Source organism: Protobothrops mucrosquamatus, unplaced genomic scaffold (genome assembly GCF_001527695.2).
Source record: "Protobothrops mucrosquamatus isolate PMUCROS unplaced genomic scaffold, P.Mucros_1.0 scaffold48, whole genome shotgun sequence".
NCBI classification, from domain to species: domain Eukaryota; kingdom Metazoa; phylum Chordata; class Lepidosauria; order Squamata; family Viperidae; genus Protobothrops; species Protobothrops mucrosquamatus.
The window spans coordinates 2347621-2368261 of NW_015386430.1; the positions used below are offsets into that span (position 1 = coordinate 2347621).

The 20641-nt window shown below is 39.0% G+C and overlaps 1 protein-coding gene across 1 annotated transcript in view; it reads right to left on the reverse strand.

The window, feature by feature from the left end:
- Positions 1–17697: 17697 nt before the first annotated feature.
- Positions 17698–20641, reverse strand: part of DPY19L1 (dpy-19 like C-mannosyltransferase 1) — a 64531-nt gene continuing 61587 nt past the window's right edge. The window contains exons 22-23 of the mRNA XM_015811757.2: positions 20300–20425; positions 17698–19730 (exon numbers count right to left, since the gene is read on the reverse strand). Of these exons, the coding sequence (XP_015667243.1) occupies positions 19574–19730; positions 20300–20425 (283 nt within the window). The 3' untranslated portion in view covers positions 17698–19573. The remainder of the gene's footprint in view (positions 19731–20299; positions 20426–20641) is intronic.

Below are 20641 nucleotides of genomic sequence, written 5' to 3' on the forward strand. Positions count from 1 at the left end.
ACTTTCTCTGAATATAATCTATCCATCTTCTCCAAACCAAAATAAAATTTTCTTGAGATTGATCTTTCAAATATACGGAAATCTTTGCCATTTCTGCAAAATACGACACCTTTAATCTCCAATCATCCATAGTAAGTAATACATTCTTCTTCCAATATTGAGCAACCAATAACCTTGCTGCCGTTATGCAATACAACGCCAAATTCATTTCTGTAGGATTTAAATTTTCCATAATACCCAATAAAAATAATTGCGGTGTAAATTTTATCTTTTTCTTAAAAATCTGTTGGATATTCCACCAAATCTTAATCCAAAAAGCCTTTACATCCCTACATGTCCACCAGATATGATAATAAGTTGCGTCTAAATTACCACATCTCCAACATTTAGGCTGTAAGTTAGGATACATGCAAGACAATTTTTGGGGATCCAAATGCCACCTATAAAACATTTTATAAAAATTTTCCCTTAAATTCTGCACTTGAGTAAATTTCACATTTCTTACCCAAATTATTTCCCATGTATCCAGCAAAATTGGTTCTTGAATGTTTTGAGCCCATTTAATCATACAATCTTTAACTAATTCTGTTTCAGAATCCAATTCTATTAAAACACTATNTACTTTGATCTTTAGTCTGCTTTATCAAATTCACATCCTCCAAAGTTAAACCAAGCTTTTGATCTATATGCCACCTATCTACCAATTGACAATATGAGAACCAGGAATGGAGAATATTATCTCGTTTCAAATCTTCCAATAATTTAAATTGCCAATCCTGTCCCCTCAAAATAAGTAAATCCTTATAAGAAATCCCCTCGTGATTCCTTGTATTGCATGTTCTGGAATTACCCATATTGGAATTTTAGAATTTAATTTATAATAATGCTTCTTCCAAACACGCAAAAGTGCAGTCCTTAAAATATGGGTCTTAAAAACTTGATCAACTTTCTTATCAAAAAATAAATAAGCATGCCAACCATAAAATAAATCCCAACCTTCAAGAACCAATATATCTCTATTAGTTAAATTAATCCAATCGCTTATCCAAGTTAAAGCCACCGCCTCATAATATAATTTTAAGTTCGGGACTTTAAGTCCCCCTCTTTCCCGTGCATCTTGCATAATTTTGAATTTAACCCTCGGCTTTTTGCCCTGCCAGATAAACCTATTGATACCTCTTTGCCATACCTCCAAATTAGAATCTTTTTTTAAAATAGGTATCATTTGAAACAAAAAAAGAAACTTTGGAAGAACATTCATTTTAACCACTGAAATTCTCCCCAACAATGATAACTGCAACTTTTTCCAATCATCTAAATCCTTTTGAATTTTTATCCATAACTTGTCATAATTGTTTTTATACAATTTAACATTAGAGGCAGTAATATAAACACCCAAATATTTCACCTTTTCCACTATTTCAAAACCAGTTAAATTAACTAAAGTCTCCTTATCTTTTTTAGTCATATTTTTGGATAATATTTTAGTCTTATTATTATTTACTTTAAATCCAGAAACTTTCCCATACTGTATCAAGATCTGTATCAAATCTCTTACTGATTCAATCGGCTGAGATAAGGTAAAAACCAAATCATCAGCAAAGGCTCTCAACCTATAATCATTCTTGTTTAAAATTATTCCTTTTATAATCGATGATTCACAAATTTTAATCAATAAAATCTCCAATGTCAAAACAAATAATAAAGGTGATAGTGGACATCCTTGCCTTGTACCTTTCTCAATTTTAAATGTATCTGTCAATCCCCCATTGACTACAATTTGTGCTGATTGTAATTGATAAATAGCCTTAAGGGCAGACAAAAAACTATCTCCAAAATTCATTCTCTCCACAACTCGCAATAAAAGTTGCCAGTCCAATTTATCAAATGCTTTTTTAGCATCCAAAAAGATAAAAGCCGCTGGAATTTGATTATTTTTGTCCAAATATTCAAGCAAATTCACAATTTGTCTAACATTATACTTCATATTTCTACCATTTATAAATACAGACTGATCAATAATCTCCAAGTCCTTCTATTTTCTTCAGTTGAAAGTTCCATCCATACAGGACTATGATCTGATAAAATCCTAGAGAAAATCTTCACTTTCTTAACCCTAGAAAGTAAGTCATTAGTTATTAAAAAAAAAATCAATTCTAGAGTGGGAATGGTGTCTGTCCGAAAAGAAAGTAAAATCTCTTTCACTTAAGTTCCGTTCTCTCCAAATATCTCTTAATTCCAAATCTTCTTGCAATGCAAAAAAAGTTTTAGGCAATTTAACTTGAGTCAACACTTTAGAAGAAGTCTTTTTATCTTTCATTGGATCTATAACTCCATTCCAATCTCCCATCATAATAACAGATTTATAATCCAAATGAGTTATTTTCTGATGCAACAGTCTGTAAAATTGTTTTTGCTGCTGTTGCTGATTTGGTGTATATAAGCCAACAATGAGACATTTCTTTCCATTCAATAACAATTCAAAAAGTACAAATCTTCCTTCTGGATCAAAGTCTATTAGTTTTGGCAGAAATTCTTTCTTAACATACAAAACCACACCTGCTTTTTTCTTCAGAGCTGGAGAAATAAAATGAAGTCCCAATTTAGAATTAATCAAATACTTTTGATCTTTCAAAGTAATGTGAGTTTCTTGCAAACATATAATGTCATTTTTAGGTTGTTTCAAATAGTAAAATATTTTCTTTCTTTTTTGTGGTGACTTCAAACCATTCACATTCAACATCATCAACTTAACCATCCTTTGGCTTGTGAAGCTTATGGAGCTATGTGCTTCCTTAAACCACCTGGCACTAGGCTCCAGCTTCAGAGTTTCTTGGGAATGGCAAGTTTCTGCTGTATCTAGATTCCAAACTTTGCTCTAATGGCTATGCCCTTGTATCAGGCCACCACAGGCTCAGAGAAATTGAATGGACCAAGGATTGCCAGGTGGCCTTTGATAACATTAAAACTGCTTTAATAAATGCTCCAGTCCTTGGCATTCCTGATGTCACTAAACTGTTCAGTCTGTTTGTGGCAGAAAGCAAAGGGGTTGCTGCTGGAGTCCTTACTCAGACCCTTGATACTTGGTATTGCCCAGTAGCCTATTTTTCCAAACAACTTGATCCTGTTGCTCAAGGGTGGCTGGCATAACTTCGGGCTGCTACGGCTCCTATTCTCCTATTGGAGGTTGCTGAACAATTACCTATTCTCCTATTGGAGGTTGCTGAACAACAACCTTTGGGGCTCCTATTACTGTGGAAACACCTCATTCCATCCAAGACTTCTTAGCATCCAAGGGCTTACAGCCTCTTGTCTGGAGTGGTATCAGATTGCACTCCTTGAAAACCCACACATTCGTATCAAATGTAATGGCAGGTTCAACCCAGCAACTTTTCTTCCCCAACTGGAACAGGATAGTGATCATGACTGTATGCAAACTATTGCAAAAGTGTTTTCTGGCCGGCGGATTTAACTGATCAGCCGCTAGGGGATGCAGATAGAGACCTGTATACAGATGGCAGCAGTTTTATGAGACAGGCTAGCTATGCTGTGACCACATTGGATCAGGTAGTGGAAGCAGTAGCTCTCCCTGCAGGTACCTCAGCTCAAAAAGCTGAATTCATTGCCTTGGAATTGTCAGATGGTACAGTTGTTAATATATTTACAGACAGTAAATTTGCTTTTAGTGTTATACATGTACATGGGGCCTTGTGGAAGGAGCGTGATTTGCTCACCATTCAAGGCACGCCCGTTAAATATGGACAGGACATTTTAAGGCTGCTGGATGCTGTTTTGCTCCTGCACAAGGTAGCTGTCATGCATGTGAGGGCGCATGGCAAGGATGATAGTAAACATGGAAAGGGAAATGTCTTGGCTAACCGCACAACAAAGTCTGCCACTTCAGGTCCCGTCCCCTTGGTATGTTGGTGCGCTTGTACCTTCACATTTGCCTGTGCCAGTTCCGACATATACTTCACAGGATAGGCACAGAGATTATCAAATGGATGCTGTTTATCATGGACATTGGCTGGAGAAGAATGGGAAACGCTTTCTCCCAGAACATGAATTATGGGTCCTCTTAAGAGAATTGCATGCCAGCACTCACTGGGGTTACAAGGCCATAGCTGAATTTCTTTTTTTTTCTTTAGAAATGTTTTATTGATTTTTTTTGCAATAACAATCCTTAGTGCCTAGTGTACAGCATGTTGTCTTGGTTCATATATTTTGAAAAAAAATCAATAGTAGTTAATTAACAGTCAATAATAATTAATTTTTGTAATTCCATAATTAGTATATTCATTAATAATATATTTCTTTGATCTTCCCTTCTCCCAATAATATTCTCCTTCTTGAACCTTAATCAAATATCATTCTTAATATTTTTAATGCATAAATATAAACATTTTTCATGTTTGTACAAATAGTAACGTCTACGTATGACATTTTTTCTTATCAACTTGTTGTTTTTATAAAAATCATCTTATTAGTTCACCATATATCCTATTTTCGTAATTTTTATTTAAACTTAATTTCCCCTTAATATTCAAACAATTCTTATCAGTTATAATTTACTCAATATTAACATCTAAATCAGGGCTTTTCAACCAGTGGTACGGGTACCACCTGTGGTACATTGGCACCTGGCAGGTGGTACGCGACCATCCTAGAAAAGTGGTAGTGGGGGAGGGGAATGAGCTGAACTGGTGGCAGCACCACACAAGCCTGAGCAAGAGATGGCTGGAGCTGCAGGGCTATCAGGGCTTAGCGGAAGCACCAGGATCAGTGCCACTTTCCAGCTGATCGGCGCTTCTTCGGGGCTGTCAGGGCTCAGTGAAAGCGTCAGGATCAGCGCCAGGCTCCAGCTGGAGCTCAGCGCTGATCCTGGTACTTCTGCTGAACCCTGAAGAAGCGCTGATCAGCTGGAATGTTGCAGCATCTCCAGGGTCTAGTGATTTACATTCAGATGCTTGGCAAATATGACAGTCACAGTGTCCCAGGGTCATGTGGAGTGACCAAAACCTGCTGCAACCACATAGCAGACGGGGGGAATAAAAACCAAACACCCCCCACCCCACCTCCGCTGCCAATCCTCAAAAGAAATGCTCACAACAATGAAAACCTCGGACAGGAGGAAGAGCGCCACTGGGTGGGCAGGCAGGTGTCTTGCTTAGCTGTGACATGGGGGGCACTTTTTTCAGTGCCATTGTAACTTCGAACAGTCACTAAGCGAACTGTTGTAAGTCGAGGACTACCTGTACTTTATCACTTTTTTCCTTTTTTTGGGGGTCATCAAGTTTTTGACACCTTGCTAGGCGACTGGTGGTACTCGGATGTTGCCATATCCTAAAAGTGGTACAATGGGTGAAAAGGTTGAAAAGTCCTGATCTAAATATCCAGATTTTCCATTTAGATACACCATCCCAATGTTTTCATGTTTCATACATTATAAAAATATTATACTGCTTATCTATCTTATGACATCTACCTATAACATCTTTTCTGATCAGTTTATATTTCACTTATATTTGTAAAAGTTAATCTTTTAAATCACTATATATCCTATTTACAAAGTTCTTATTTAAGCTTAATTTCCTCTCAGTATTTCAGTCATTCCTTAGTCCTAATTCTCTTCAACTTAATTTACCTTTAAATTTCAAACTTTTCATTCACATACATCATCCCAATATTTTTACATTTTATATATTATGAAAAATACTATATTACTTATATCTCTTATCCCTCTTATTGTAAGACCTCATATAATACTCCATCTGGTAGGGTGAGTCAAATCTCTTGAATCTGTCTCTGGCCTTCTCCTTTGGTCAAGTAGCTTTCCAAGTTGATATATTTCGCTTGCCAGGAAATTCTTGTATTTTTTTAAGTATTGTTGGGAGTGAAGAAGACAGGACGCGTAGAATATGATTCATCAGTATTTTCTTGGTAATCTGGCAACTGAGGCGTCTGAAAACAGATGTTAAAGATGGTTTTTCACCATTTAGAGTTAAGCAGGAAACATCCATTATATTTTTTGTAAGTAGTCTTTATAAGTTTATCCAACCAATTAGCCGTTATCCAACCAATTAGCCTAAGCAGATATAAGTAAAGTTCAAAGTTTTCTGTCCAATGAGAAAGATATCCTTTCTATCCAGAGAGAGAAAAAGAACCATTACAGATTGTTTAGTAATCAAGATTTATAATCCAAAGTGTTCCATCATATCCGGCAATAGTATATGTATCTTCTACAGGAAAATAATTCCACAATACAGTTCTGGAAGTCAGTATTTTTGTTCATTGTTCAGACAGGCCAATTTAAAAATTATATTATTGTCTCTGCCACACAGATAAGCAGTCCCCAAGCCTGTTCCTTTTTCTCAGCTGCAAATCTCAAAAATCAGAGCTTCAAGGCTAGTCAAAGTCTAATAATAATAATAATAATAATAATAATAATAATAATAATAATGATAAAGTTGGAAGGGACCTCGGAGGTCATCTAGTCCAACCTCCTGCTCAGGCAGGAAACCCTATACCATTTCGGACAAATGGCTGTCCAGTTTCTTCTTAAAAACTTCCAGTGTTGGCGCATTCACCGCTTCTGGAGGCAGGTTGTTCCACTGGTTAATTGTTCTAACTCTGGGCTTCACGCCAGGTTATCTTTAGGCATAAATAAATTGTAGTGCCATAATTCAACACTAGCTGTCATCAACGCCATTTTTCAGTTTTTAAATCCAAAACTTATATTGTAAACTTTTCCAGCCTTTAAGTTTCTCCTTTCCCCCCCAGATAATTAATTTGCCGCTTTCCTGAGGGAATGGGATGGAAGTTCCCTTTCCCTTCTTCTCGGTGGGAGTGCTCTGGGCAGATTTTCAGGAAAAGGTCTAAAAATCATAAAGAGAGACTTAGGTCTCACCTAGTTTCACCCACGTTGCTGTAAGTTTGCTTGGTAGTGCTTGATGTCTTCCGTTGACAGCAGCTTCTGATTGGCTATGCGAATGTAGCCAGTCTTTCCCCTGTCAGTTTGGAGGGCTTCCTCAGATCAAACAGAAGGGCTGCCATCTCACCCTCCGTGATCAAATGGGGCAGCTTTCGATCCTTTCCAGGGTCCCCCAGCAGGGCGAAATGAAATGCGGAAGACAGAGCCTGTCTTCCTGCGTCTGCCTCGCCACAACGCGATAACCGGAAGCCATTTTCTGAATGTTTTTTGATTGTGGGTTTAGATTAGAGATGAGCTCATTTATGTCATCAAAGTTGTTTTTTATCTCCTTATGGTTTGAAGTTATTTTCATTTGTATCTGTTGTAGCATTACATACATTTCCTCCTGGAAAGTATTTGTCTTATCTTAAAATGTTGCTTCTGGAGGTCTTTGATATTCCAGGCTCAGTCCTTCAGGAGTAAGTATTAAATGTGGTTTTCTGTTATTTTTTGATAAGTATGCAATATCGATGTTATCACCCCCTTTCAAATAGTCCTTTATCAGTGCCATAATCTCTATAATTAACCTTATCAAACCAGCCAAACTCAGAATCCAAACAGCCCAATTTTGTATAGTTCTTATCTTTATATATAGTTTTTATAATCCACTGTATTTCCAATTGTCAAGGCATCAGTAAAATCAGTATTTTATAACAGTTCTTTTATTCAGGGGTCAGTTGTTAACCAGTCAAAATTGCAATTCAGTATATTTAGCCACCTTGAGTCCTTCCTGTAAATTCCCCCCTAAAATATTAGCCCAGAGTCAAAGTTTTCCTTTTTCTGTAAACAATTCTTGAATTTAGACAACAGTCAGAGTATTTCTTTTCCTTCAGACACTTTTTAATCTTATGGCTGGCCCAGTATATATTCTTTGTTCGTTCCCACCCAGTTGTCTTCTGAGAGTTATTAAAGTTCAAGGGAACAGATTATTCTTTGTTTCTGGGCATCTTGCCAATTTCTAAGTCAGTGTTATTAATGTTCTATGTTCTAATTCTCCACTAGGTATCAGTAGTTGTTTGTTTTCCAGCTTTTTCAGACAAAAAATATTATTACATATTATTATTTTTATAGTTTCATCAAAACCCCTTAAAGTATGATCTTAGCCATTTTTTAAATTTCTAGATTTATCCAGACTGTAGTATTTTAACTTTGATTTCAATATATTTCTTTCCCCCTTAAAGGTTAATTCACCATTTCCATCTATGAGGAAATGGGGGTGTAGTCCCCTCCCTTCACTTTTGGAGGTTTTCTTACTTGGGGGAATCTTTTCCAAGGACTTAGTTACAGAGTAGAGGAGAGAAGATCGATACTCTCACCAGTTCCAAGCTGTTTGCCATTGTTTTAGTTCGTGCTCTTGGACTTCGGCTGCAAGTAGCTTGGGCTAGACGCTGGTGTACAGCTACCCTTTCTCCTGTCGGGTTGGAGGGCTTCCCCTGGATCGAACGGAATGACCGCCGTCGTTCTGTGAACATTGGGACAGCCCTTTTTCTTTGTCGCCTCTTCAGGGCGACTTCAGACACATTTAGGATCCCCTGGCAGGACGGAACTCTGCAATTCTGTCGCCATGTGCTATGGCGCAAAACCCGGAAGCCAGCCATGGCTGAATTTCTTATAAAGGACTATATTTGTCCTGGAATCTATGACAAGGCCCTCACAACGATCAAGCAGTGTGTGATTTATCAACACAATAATCCTGTGAAAGCTATTACGTTTCTCTTGGGGAGGCTTAGGGCTGACCATGCTCCTGCTATTTTTTGGGAAGTTGAGTTTACTGCATTGCCAAGGAAACAGGGTTTTAGATACTTGCTAGTTTTAGTGGATGCTTTTTCTGGATGGATTGAGGCCTTTCCCTGCCATACTAACAGGGCATGCAAGGTGGTCAAGACCCTCCTAAAGGAAATTATTCCATGTTTTTCCTTCTCATACCAAGGCATTGGCTCTGACAATGGACCCCACTTTATCTCTAACATTACCCAGCAGGTGGCTCAGGCCCTAGGTATTGAATGGCAGCTTCATTCGGCCTACTGGTCCCAATCTTTGGCACTTGTAGAGAAGGCCAATGGCATTCTTAAACATTATCTTGTCAAGTGTACCCAGGAAATGCACCTCACTTGGGTTCAGGCACTACCCCTCGCTCTTTTGCATATGAGAACCGCCCCTAAGCAACCTCTTGGCCTTTGAGATCATGCATGGTCGACCCTTACTTTACCATTCTTTCTTATCCCCTCCCTGTTTTTGGAGACCAGGCCCTCAGGGAATACATGCACTTTCTTGCTAATAATGTTTTTTCCATTTCACAAGCTGTTCAGGCCCTCCATCATCCGGGATTGGATCATCCATTCCATCCCTTCCTTCCTGATGATTGGGTACTTGTCAAGTCCTGGACTGATTCTGGCCCTTTGGCTGGTTGCTGGAAAGACCCCTTCGTTCTTCTCACTACTCACATCACGGTCAAAGTTGCTGGGATTCGTACTTGGATTCATCATGCCCGCCTTCACTATTGTTCCCCACCACCCGATGCTGAGGACCCTCAAATTGCTTGGACTGTAGCCCCTGGTGTGAGGATGACTTTGGGCTGAAGCTTTTGTTTCAAGGACAATATTGGCCTGTATGCTGGGACATTTGGTCGCTGTGATATCTCTGCCCGCCAGGCTTCTTCTCGATCAGTTTTCTCTCATCGGCTCCCTACCTACTTTCTTTCTGCCTTGGTTGCCATCTTGTTCTTTCTTTTTGGTTTGTTCATTTCTTCTTTTCTGTTACTCCATGTTGTTTTTCTTTTCATACTCCATGTTTTTCTTCTGTGGAGCTTGATCTGCCCTTACGGGGGTGGGGATTATGAAAAGGGTGGTCAGGTTCTGGCCATGGTAAAGGTATGTGACATGACTCTGGGGACAGCATGGATTGGAATGGGTTAGGTTGTAATCATACACATTGCTGGGACCCCTCAAGCATGAACTCCCCTGTTGCTTTGCCACACCTGGCGCCCCCCATTATATCTTGGCAAGGATGGTCTCCTCTTACCCATGGTCAGGAGAGTCTGCACGCTGGCTAGGAAAATCCAAAAGCCCCTTCTCAAGTATCTCAACTTGGAAAGTTAGCTCTAGGATTTCAGTCAGATGTTCCCCAAAACACTGATGCTGGAATTAAAAAGGGTACTTTGAATGATAACGCCAAACGTAGTGCAGCATGTGACATGCTGACACCAGGTGAAAACAGACAACAAGATGGGGTCATAACATTTTCGGCTGACAATATACAAGCAGAACAGCCGGTTCCTCACTCTGATTCTGGGAAACCCAAGTTCGTGCCTGAAAAGTCCAAGGAGCTACAGACATCCTTCCCCATCTTTCCTAGTAAAATGGAAGAGCAAGATAGTCCCCAATTCCCCATTCCCTCTTTAGGAATTTGGGGCTCCAATACCCAGATTCAGAATGTGCAGACTTGGGTTAAGCTCTTGAATGTAACGGACTGTTGGATTTGCACCCACGTTCCCTCAACTGGCTCAATGGTCATGGAGACCACACCTCTGGGAGCCTCTATATTCAGCATGATCAATTAACAAGGGACTGGGCACTCCCTGTGTTTGGGGCAGGAAAACTGCGGATTGCTAAATTAGGGGCGGGTACACAGCACCCTGCAGCAGCTTTCCTTAGTTATTTCAATTCCTCTTCCAGATATAAGTTAGGAATCTATGCACCTTGCACAGTCACATGGAAGGTCAATTGTCATGTGGTATGGATGGCATAAATTCATAAGACTTTTGGTCTCGATCACAAAAACCCCTCTGCTCTTTGTAGTCTGTTTGCAATAATGGGATTTATGGCGTATATGTCTGGTGTCAGAGCTTATATGCCTGAAGGGTTAAAAGTCAAACAAGGCATTTATCTTGCTAACCACCCAGACTGGTGGTTCCTTTGTGGCCAGTTTGCCTACAAGCCTTTGCCAGCTTATTGGTCAGGCACATGCACCATAGGAATTATCTTTCCCTCAGTCTGTATCATCCAATATAACAATTGGAACTTCCGCATCTGCAATCAATGGGATGAGGACCACCTTGAGCATGAAGAACACATTGAATATCATCCTGTACCTCATGGCTTAGGAAATGCCATTCAATGAGCAACAATCCCAGCTATGAGGGTTAGTTTGAATTATAAATCTATTATAGAATTAGGTGTTTAACCACACTATAAAGGCATTTACAGAACTCAATAAAGAAAAAGGAAAAATAAGGGAAGTAGTGTTACAGAATTGCCAAGCATTAGATATGGTACTGACAGCAAAAGGAGGGGTGTGCTTTAGTTCACTCGCATTGCTACACTTTTATCACTGATTATCAAGTTAATATTAATCACACCATCCATCTCATGGAAGAGGGAATCGGGAATTGCCCTAAGGATCTGGAGATTTCCACTGGTGCTGTATGGGGAGTCTTCAGTTGTATATTTTCATTCCTTACCAGCTGGCTCCCAAGATGGGAATGGTTTAAGGAACTATTCATTGGTCTTCCCTTTGTGGTGTTCCTTTTTATCTTTTTCTGTTGTATCATTCACTGCTTGCCCCTAATTATCTTTGCCTGTCCTAAACATTGTGGCCCACATACTGCAGCTTATCCTGTGTCTGTCTGGTTTGAGGATCATACTTCTGCGCACTGCTCTAAGTATGAAAGGGAGATTATGTTAATCTGGAATCAGGGGAAATCTTAGAAAGCATAAATTGTGAATATGTGCAGATGGCCCTGCTATCTTTGGGTACTTGCAGAATCGTGGAAGGTCAGCAAGGAAAACACCCAATGTCCCAACTCACCCAAGAACATGCAGTGTCTTTAGGGAAACACCCAAAAGAAACATTGTTTTGCTATTTCTGCTTTCTCCTTTCTTATCTATGGTGTGCCAGCCTTTCTGGGTAAAGTCTTTATCTTATGTGTGTCAGCTTTGCTGGGTGGATTGCTTATGTAACCAAAAAGTATAAATATAGGGATTTCTTGTCATTCAGGACTTCTCTCTTTTAGAGGGGCCCGTCTTTGTTCAGCTGAATAAAATGTAAAGTTTAAAGGCAACTTCTGATTTCCTGTATTTCCTTATCAAGCAACACCTTAGATCCTGCACAACAATACATACATACATACATACATACATACATATTCTTACCCGCATTGGACCAGTGTGACAGATTATGGTCTATTCCTTTCACATGCCAACACAACCTTAGCCTTCATCCTCCGGAGGCCTAGGGCAATTACCAACAGCAGCAGGAAGATTTGCCCAAAGGCAGTTGGTGCTAAGAATTACCAGGTTAAATCAGGCTACCTTTGGACTTTGGACATAGGAACGGTCAACATTCGAACAATGAAAATAGATGCCTTGACTAGAATTGCTGATTGAACTCAACATTATGCATTGGGATATCACTGGATTATATGAAACACAACAAAAAAGTGAAAATTTAGTTGAACTTGATAAGACTGGGCATTTACTCTACACTAGAGGTACCAAAGATGGAAGATAGGGCAGAGTTGGTTTTCCCATCAACCAAAAGCTGAAACACTCCGTAGTAATATTTGAAAGTATATCAGACAGAGTAGCCCAATGCATAATTCAATTGAACAAATAATAAAAGCTTCAAATCATCTAAGCTTATGCACCAACAATAAGCTATAATGATGATGAGATTGAACAGTTTTACAATGAAGAAAAATGCCGATACAAAATACTAATGGGTGACTTTAATGCAAGAATAGGAAGAGCAGTACCTGGAGAAAAAGTGACTGGTCCATATGGAAGTGGTGAATGAGATAATAGAGGTGACAGACTAGTAGATTTTGCTGAAGGATAAGAACTTTATATCATAAACTCATTTTTCAAGAAAAATATTATCAGAAAATGAACATGGAAGAGTCCATCTGAGTAGGCAAGTGAAATTAACTACATCATGTCAAGTAATGAAACCATATTCTGCAATTGTACTTTCATAAATTGTTTTACTTTTGGAAATGACCATAGAATGGTACAAGTTAAAGTGAAAATAGTCTGTCAAAAAGAGTATGAAAATGATAAAGACATGACAAAAAACAAAGAGCTGTTAGAGGAGAACAGTGATTTTGAGATTAATGTCAAGTCGCTTTGCTCTATTGCAAGATTTGGAAGAGATGAATATTATGGACCAAAACAAACAAATAATCAAAAACATCTTTGAATCTGCTTCAACTATAACCACTGGAAAAACACTTGGTGCAGTCAAAAATCTCTTTAATTATTTTATAAATATTTTATAAAAATATTTATAAAAAAAAATCTCTGATGAAACTATTGTTAATGAAAAAACAATGAAGAATGAAGAATACTGGAAGTTTCACTAACAAACTGGAGTATATTGAACTTTGCAAGACCATAAGAAAACATATTCAAGAAGAAATGTGCTGGGTTGGGCGGGCAGTGGCCTTGAGCCCTGGGGAGGTGCGAGATGTGGTAGTTGCTATGCTGGGCAACCAGGCATGGCCCTTCAACAGAGCCATGGGTCAGCGCAAAGTAGTGCACTCACAAGGAGAAAAAAGTGGCCCTGGGGGGCAGTTGGGGGTGGGGCCTTCGCCTTCCCATTCTTTCAGGAGGCAGTGCCCTAGCTGGCTGGCATCAGTGCTGGACTGCCACTGCCACCCATTGCATTCTGCCTGGCCCTGCTCTGCACCCAGTACCTCAACTCCCTTTTTCAAAATTATAATTATCCCTGCTTAGATCTAATAATGACAAGTTTAATAACAAGCCGATCCGGCTTCACGTTATCAGATTGAGTGGGATGGGAGACACACGACTGGCCCATTGGATCACTTTGTCAGAGCAATGCTCAAAAGAACCTGCCTTTGAATTTCACCTGCTCTGAATTGGCACTAGCCAATAAAAGGAGATGGGGGATAGAGGATTCTCTGTGGATCCAACTATGGGAGGGGAAGAAGAACTGAAACCTCTGCTCTCCGTCAGAGAAAACTGGTAACTGGAGTGGCACAGGAGAAGGGAGAATTGAGACCCTATATTCCCACAAGAGATGCCCAACCTGAACAATCCATCAGTTAGTGGGAGGGCAAGCCTAATCAATACTGCATATTAACTCTCTGCCAAAGCAAGTTACTAATTAATGCATCTATGCATATACTGAAGCGCTCATTCCCCTGTCTGTCAATACCTACATGACATCCCTCCCTGTACACTAAGATATCCATTTTCTCTTTTTCCAACCAAGTCTCCATGCATCTGTTAGAAGGAAGTTGAACCCTGCCAACATAGGCAGTCCTTATGTATGGAAGAGGTCCATCCCCTCTTTGTCAGTAAAACTGACAGCAGCAATAGAGAAATAACATGCTACCTCAGCAAAAAAAGGCCAACTCTTACCTATGGGAAAGGTAGCAGGCACAAAAATTGATGGCAATCAGCAACAGAACATATCATCCCAGCAAACAAGCTGACCCTTTATCTATGGGGAAGGTAGCACCAATATTAGTTACTAACAAACAACACTGTCCCAACAAAGAAGCTGGCTCTTATCTATTAAAAAGGCAGTGTTCACTATTAACTAAAGGGTGGACACAACTACAAAAACACAAAAATGCATTAAAAATGTACACGTACAATTAAAAAAACCTTTAAGCAACAGTTGGTGTTGCTATGCCCAAAGACATAAAAAAATCAGGAAGCAAACAAATTTAATACAGGAAAAAATTCAATGATAGGTGCAAGATAAGGAAAGAAACCACAAATCACCGGAATACAATTCTAAAAAACAGTTTCATAACTTCCAAAAATGCCCATAATAATGCATCAAACCAAAACTTTTATTCAAGTGCCCACAACAACTGTCGTAATTTCTAGTCTTGAATACAATAACACAACTGCCAAATTTAACAAACAATTAAAATACTATCTCTTTTTTCATACACACAAAAAAAACCCCAATGCACAATATCAGCTAAAATATCCCACCTTACCACACGTCGTTGATGAAGGGCAAAAGCCTGCAACAAAAGCGAGATGCAATAAGAAACCACAAGAGGCGTGACCTCACCAGGGGCGTGACCCCTATACCAATACAAGGAGCTGGCCTAGCCCCAGGACTTGCCAAACCCTCACCAGGTCCCAGCCACGGCCACAAGCCCAACTGTTTTGCCAGTGAGGACAGCCCTTTACCACACGCTTTGTCCTCATTCCGGGCACGACCCTTCCCTTACTGCCAAATTAGGAGAACAGGCTTAACTAACTAAATCACAACAATTTCCCTATCTATCTAATCTAAGGTCCCAAAGAAAGGGCCTTCTTCTTACCTCTCGAGCGGGCTGGTTACCTGTGGCCCAAAGCCAAGAAGCGGTCAGAAATCCTAGCTGGACAGCAGGTCTCTTCCAGCAGACCTCTTCCAGCAACCGTTTCTTCCTGGCCAACGCACCAAAAACTGTTGTGGAAAAACCCAATGAAAAAGACAAGAGACAGCAGCACAAAACAATAATTCTTACTTTAACATTCAGAGGTTTATTTTGCTAATGATTTGGAACATAGCAAGCATAACACAACATCACTTACATTAATAACCTATTGCAATGAGAACCATATGGCATAGCAGATTCCAAAAGGACAGCTATAGGCCAATGGCAAATCAATCAGGTCCAGTCCCAACCCTTTATACCCTTTCTCGTTCTAAGACTGTAGTCAGATGGTCTGCTGAGTTTTGTTGATTTCTGCTGATTTTCTACTGACTTCCTGCTGACCTTCTGCTGAACATAACTTTCCACATATACCCATGTACATTGGAACCCGCATCTATCAGCTTTCAGTTCCCTATTTCTTACCGTTTCAGACTTTTATGTTCTAAATATATTTGAAACAAGCAACCTTAGCAAAATCATATTAAGTAAAGTAAAATTGCAAACTGCAAAATTAAGCATAGCACAGACTTTGGTTCAATACTTTGTCAATAAGGCCTGATTTAGTTTACCTGGGCCTAAACCTTGCATAAAAGAATAGCCAATATTTTCGTTTTCCACAAAGGAAAAAAGTGATAAAGTACTGTTGTAGTCCTTGACTTACAACAGTTTGCTTAGTGACTGTTCAAAGTTACAAAGGCAGTGAAAAAGTAACTTATGACAATTTTTCACACTGTTGCAGCATTCCCAGGGTCATGTGATTTACATTTGGATGCTTTGCAACAGATTCATATTTATGATGGTCAGTGTCCCAGGGTCATGTAATCCCCTTTTGCAACCTTTTGACAAAGTCAATGACCGGGGGCATGGCCAGCTCAATGTTGCTCAGGTTGGGGGGCACCTGTGGCGAAGCAGGCGGGACTGTGGGGGATATCCAGAGGTCTCTAGTGGAGGGGGGTGGGACTAGAATAGGCGCCAGGGCATGGTCCACCGGAAGAGCCTCGCCGTCCCTCTTGCGCTACGCTGGGGGCTCCCAGACAGTGGTGCAGGCTGCCTGGAGCTCTGGGCAGTGGAGAGCAAGTGTCCAGCCCAGGCCTCAAGCTCCCAGGGCACCAAGACCCTGCAGCCCAACCCAGTCCAGCCCCACTTGCCCAAGGGGACACCAGCTGCCCTTACCTCCTCCTCGAGGCTGCTGCTGCTGTACTCACTCTCCTTGGCAAGGTTGCTCATGGTAGATGCAGGAGGGCAAAGTGTGCAGGTCAGAGGGAGGCCCACTCCCTCTCCATGTCAGGAGACCCAGCTTTGTAATCAAAGCATCCTCAGCAATAGGATGGGAGCCCACCAGGAGAGGCCAAGAGGGGGCAAGGGGATGGCGAAAGGGCAGCAGGGCTGCTGTGGCAGGATGCCAAGTGCTAAGGCAGGATTTCCTGGAGACCCTCCTTACCTCTCATTCCAATTGCCTTCCTTCGTTTCCCTCCTTCCCTGCCTCCCTTTCTCATTCCCATCTCCTTCCTTCCTCCCTCCCTCCTTGCCTCACCTCCAGCTGATTGTGCCTTTCTTCATTCCTCACAGAGGGTGACTCCTGCCCAGCTGCATTTCTGCCATTTTTCGCTGCCACCTGTGTGCGCGACCGGCACGGATGGTTCCACGAAGTTGTAGATCGGCTCCCAGCTGGCCTGTTTTATCTCTCCCTCCCTCCTCTTCTCTTCGGTGCAGCTCCAGCTGACTCCTCCTTCCAAGGCTGCGTCTTTTTTTTTCTTCCTCTCCCACCAAAACTGCCTCCTTTTATAGCCTCTCCTATCTCCGGCCTCCTCCTTTCTCTTCTGGGTGAGCCAGAAGTACCAATCCTGGGGCCTTCGTCTCACCCCAGAAGCCCTGCAGCTCCTGAGGACTCTCTCACGGCAAGTCCTGCGCTGCACCGCTTTAGCTCGTTCCCTCCCCCGCTATGCTTGGCTAGGGAGGGCCACGTATGTTCCAATGTACCATCGGTTGAAAAGCCCTGTTCTAGTTTATATATTCCTACAGTTAATTTTTTAGCAACGTCTCAAAGTAGAAAATCCATCAAGCCTGTTCAAAATGTTTGTTTTCTATTTACATATTTGCAGTAACTGCTGCCAATGGAGTAATTAAATGTGATTCATAAATCAGCAATGCCAACTGTGTGGTAGTTACCAGAATTTTCTCCTTTTCCCTAATAAGTAAGTACAATAAATTTTACTGAGCAACTTCAGATAAAAATAGATTAAACTTGTTTTCCAATGATTTTCTGGAAAATAATATAATAGTAATACCTGCTATTTGTGAAATGCTTTTTACATAAACACAATTATGAACAAACTTTTATTTGAAAGTGAACATCAACAATTGGCATAAAATCCATAAAAATACAGTATTTTCTATTCAACAATATAATCTTAGTACAAAATAATGACTCCAATTTCCTGCCTTTTGAATGGATCTTAGTTGATGATTCAGTCCTCAATAGGAGATAAATTTCTTTACATTTTAAATTTACCTTTTTGTACTTTGTCAGGAGGAAAAAAACAAAATTAACATTCTCAGATAAACAATTTGTAATTTTTTTAGCAGTTTTAAACATACACAGAATGTATATGATCATGGTCTATGGTACCAGACAAAAAAGTAAACTGCAACCAAGTTTTAGAGCTGTGCATCATCTCTACAGTTAATTTTTGAAATTTTAAGTTTTATAAAAATGAGCTTGAGAATGCAGTTGTAACTCACCTAACATTTGCTATACTATTGGAATTTATGTTGTACAAAGTAACTCCAAGGTGTATAATGGAATAACACAAAAGCAAAATTGTTTTACACTGCATTCTCCCAAGTGGTTACAATTTATTTCTTAGATAATAAATGTTATTTCCTATCATGTTAAACTTTCTACAAGGATTAATAACAATCCTTTATTGCATTAAGACAAAATAGTACAATTTTCCTGGAAAATTTTTGTTCTTAAAAGATTAACACATGCAGCAACTTTATTTTGTTTATCATAGCATGTCAATAGTAGCAAAAATTCAGATAAATTTGCATGAATTTCAGCAGTCCTATTCTAGTAAGGAAGTGTATACTCTTTCTATATACATTGGGGTGGTTTATTTCTCTACTATTTCTGCTACCAATGAAAGTGTTTAAAAACTTATTCAGAAAAGGATCTCTTGGAACATTGGGTTCAAGACAATAAGCAAGCCAAGAATAAATGTTGGATTCTAAGTTTGGCTTGTTAAAAAACAATAAACCAGGAATTCTGGTTTGGAAATAATATTCTACCAAAAAAAAAGGAATAGTAAAGATTGATCAACACATGCTATAATGCTTTCTCAGCCTTGATAAACAAGAATTTAGAAGTATTCTGTTTTGTTTTGTATCATCTGGCTCAATGTGAATTCTAAGCTATTCAGAATTTTAAAGTAGAACAAACAAGTTGTAATTAATTAATTAATTAATAACTGAACTTTTTTCAGTTTTGATAAAGCAAACAGCAATTTATGCTTACATAGAATCATGGAAACCATCCTTTCCCGCCCACTAAACTATGCTTATTCGGAAAGGAAAAGCATGAACAGGAAATAGAAAGCAATGATGTCTAAATGTGAGGACATATTTTAGGTTTTGTCAACTCTTATTCCTTCAGGATTTAAAATTACAACACTCTTGCTAGGAATCATTGCCTGCACCATTTCATTTATTTTGGCATTATATTCTACAACTTTTTTTCCTCATTTTCTTAGGATCAGTATTTATTAAGAAGTGTTGGAATGCAATAAATATTTACATAGCAAAGTTTAAACAATTGTCCCAGAAAAAGACAAATTTGGGCCAAAGTATATTTTTACTCTTCACATTTTAAAGAGTGGTATTCCATTTAGTATCTTAGAACACTTGTAGTTCCAAACTAAAATTATTTTCATATTTTTTCAACTGGACATTACTTCTCAATAAATACAGTTGGACTCCTAAGGATCTCATCCAATGACACGGGTACACGGCTTCAATTGCTCCAAATGTTAAAAACTTGAGTGTTGAATTCTCTGGAATGCAATTGAAATCTAATGGTGCCTGTAATTAACATCAATTCTTTTTATTTTTTAATGGACTTGGAATTCAAGCAGAATTTGTTTTTTAAAAAATTGCTGGTTTAAACGATATACGACCAAAAACGATACAGTACTGAAGAATCATTCTCTGGTAACTTCCAATACTTTGAATATATTATTGTTGAACACTGTCCTGAAGTATGGCCTGGAATCTTTACACATGAGATTGCATAAAGGAATTTTCCCAGCATTGGCAAGATCTTCTATGTCCCAAATTTCTGGCATACTGCAACCAGGCCTAAAAATATTTATAAATATTATCAGCAAATAAAGAACATATCTTTCAATAAAAGAATTCATTATTTTGAAGAGTATTTTAAACTACTGGAATAATTTATCTGAATTTTAATATATAACTAAGATTATACATTATAAATAGCATTCAAATGGTTTCAAGGCACCAGTGTATAAACAGGAGACCATGACTTAAACATGCCTAGTCTTGCCTTAGGCATGAAAGCCCCTTGGATGACTTTGAGCAAATTACTCTCACTCAGTCAACTCACCTCAAAGGGTTGTTTGAGGGAGGGGGGAAGGGAGGAGAAAAGAACATTAGGTATGTTCACCATCTTGAGTTATTTACAACAACAACAACAATAGTGGGATATAAAATAAATAAACAGGGACCAGAATTTCCATCACTAAAGTGAAACAACTGTAAAGAACAACATCATGCAACCACATCATTTTATGAAATGGGTGATGTTGAAAGGGATCTCTAAACTTTCCTAGTATGCGTTAGAAAGTAGTATTTTCCTCATTGAACATTTGTGGGAAACAATTACAGTTTTATTACTGAATACTTACTTAGTTCGCCTCAGGCACCAAGAATCTTCTAAAATATAATAATTTACTCCCATTTTTAATAGTTCTCTTTTAACCTCTTTTGCAGGTTTTCGGCTATACATGGAATAAACAATTTTCGTTCTTGCCCTTTGCAGAAAAGCAAAAAATTACAATTGAAAAGGTGATAGAAGATGTACCCTAGGTAATTTATTCTTGCATCCATTTTTACAGAATACCTTCTCGTTAATGTAAAACAAACTTACCTATCTATTAAATTATAAAAGAGATAAATAAAATTAATGATAGGGAAACTAAGAAACTAGGAAATATATTAATATAAAATCTTTTGCTAGAAAATCAGAA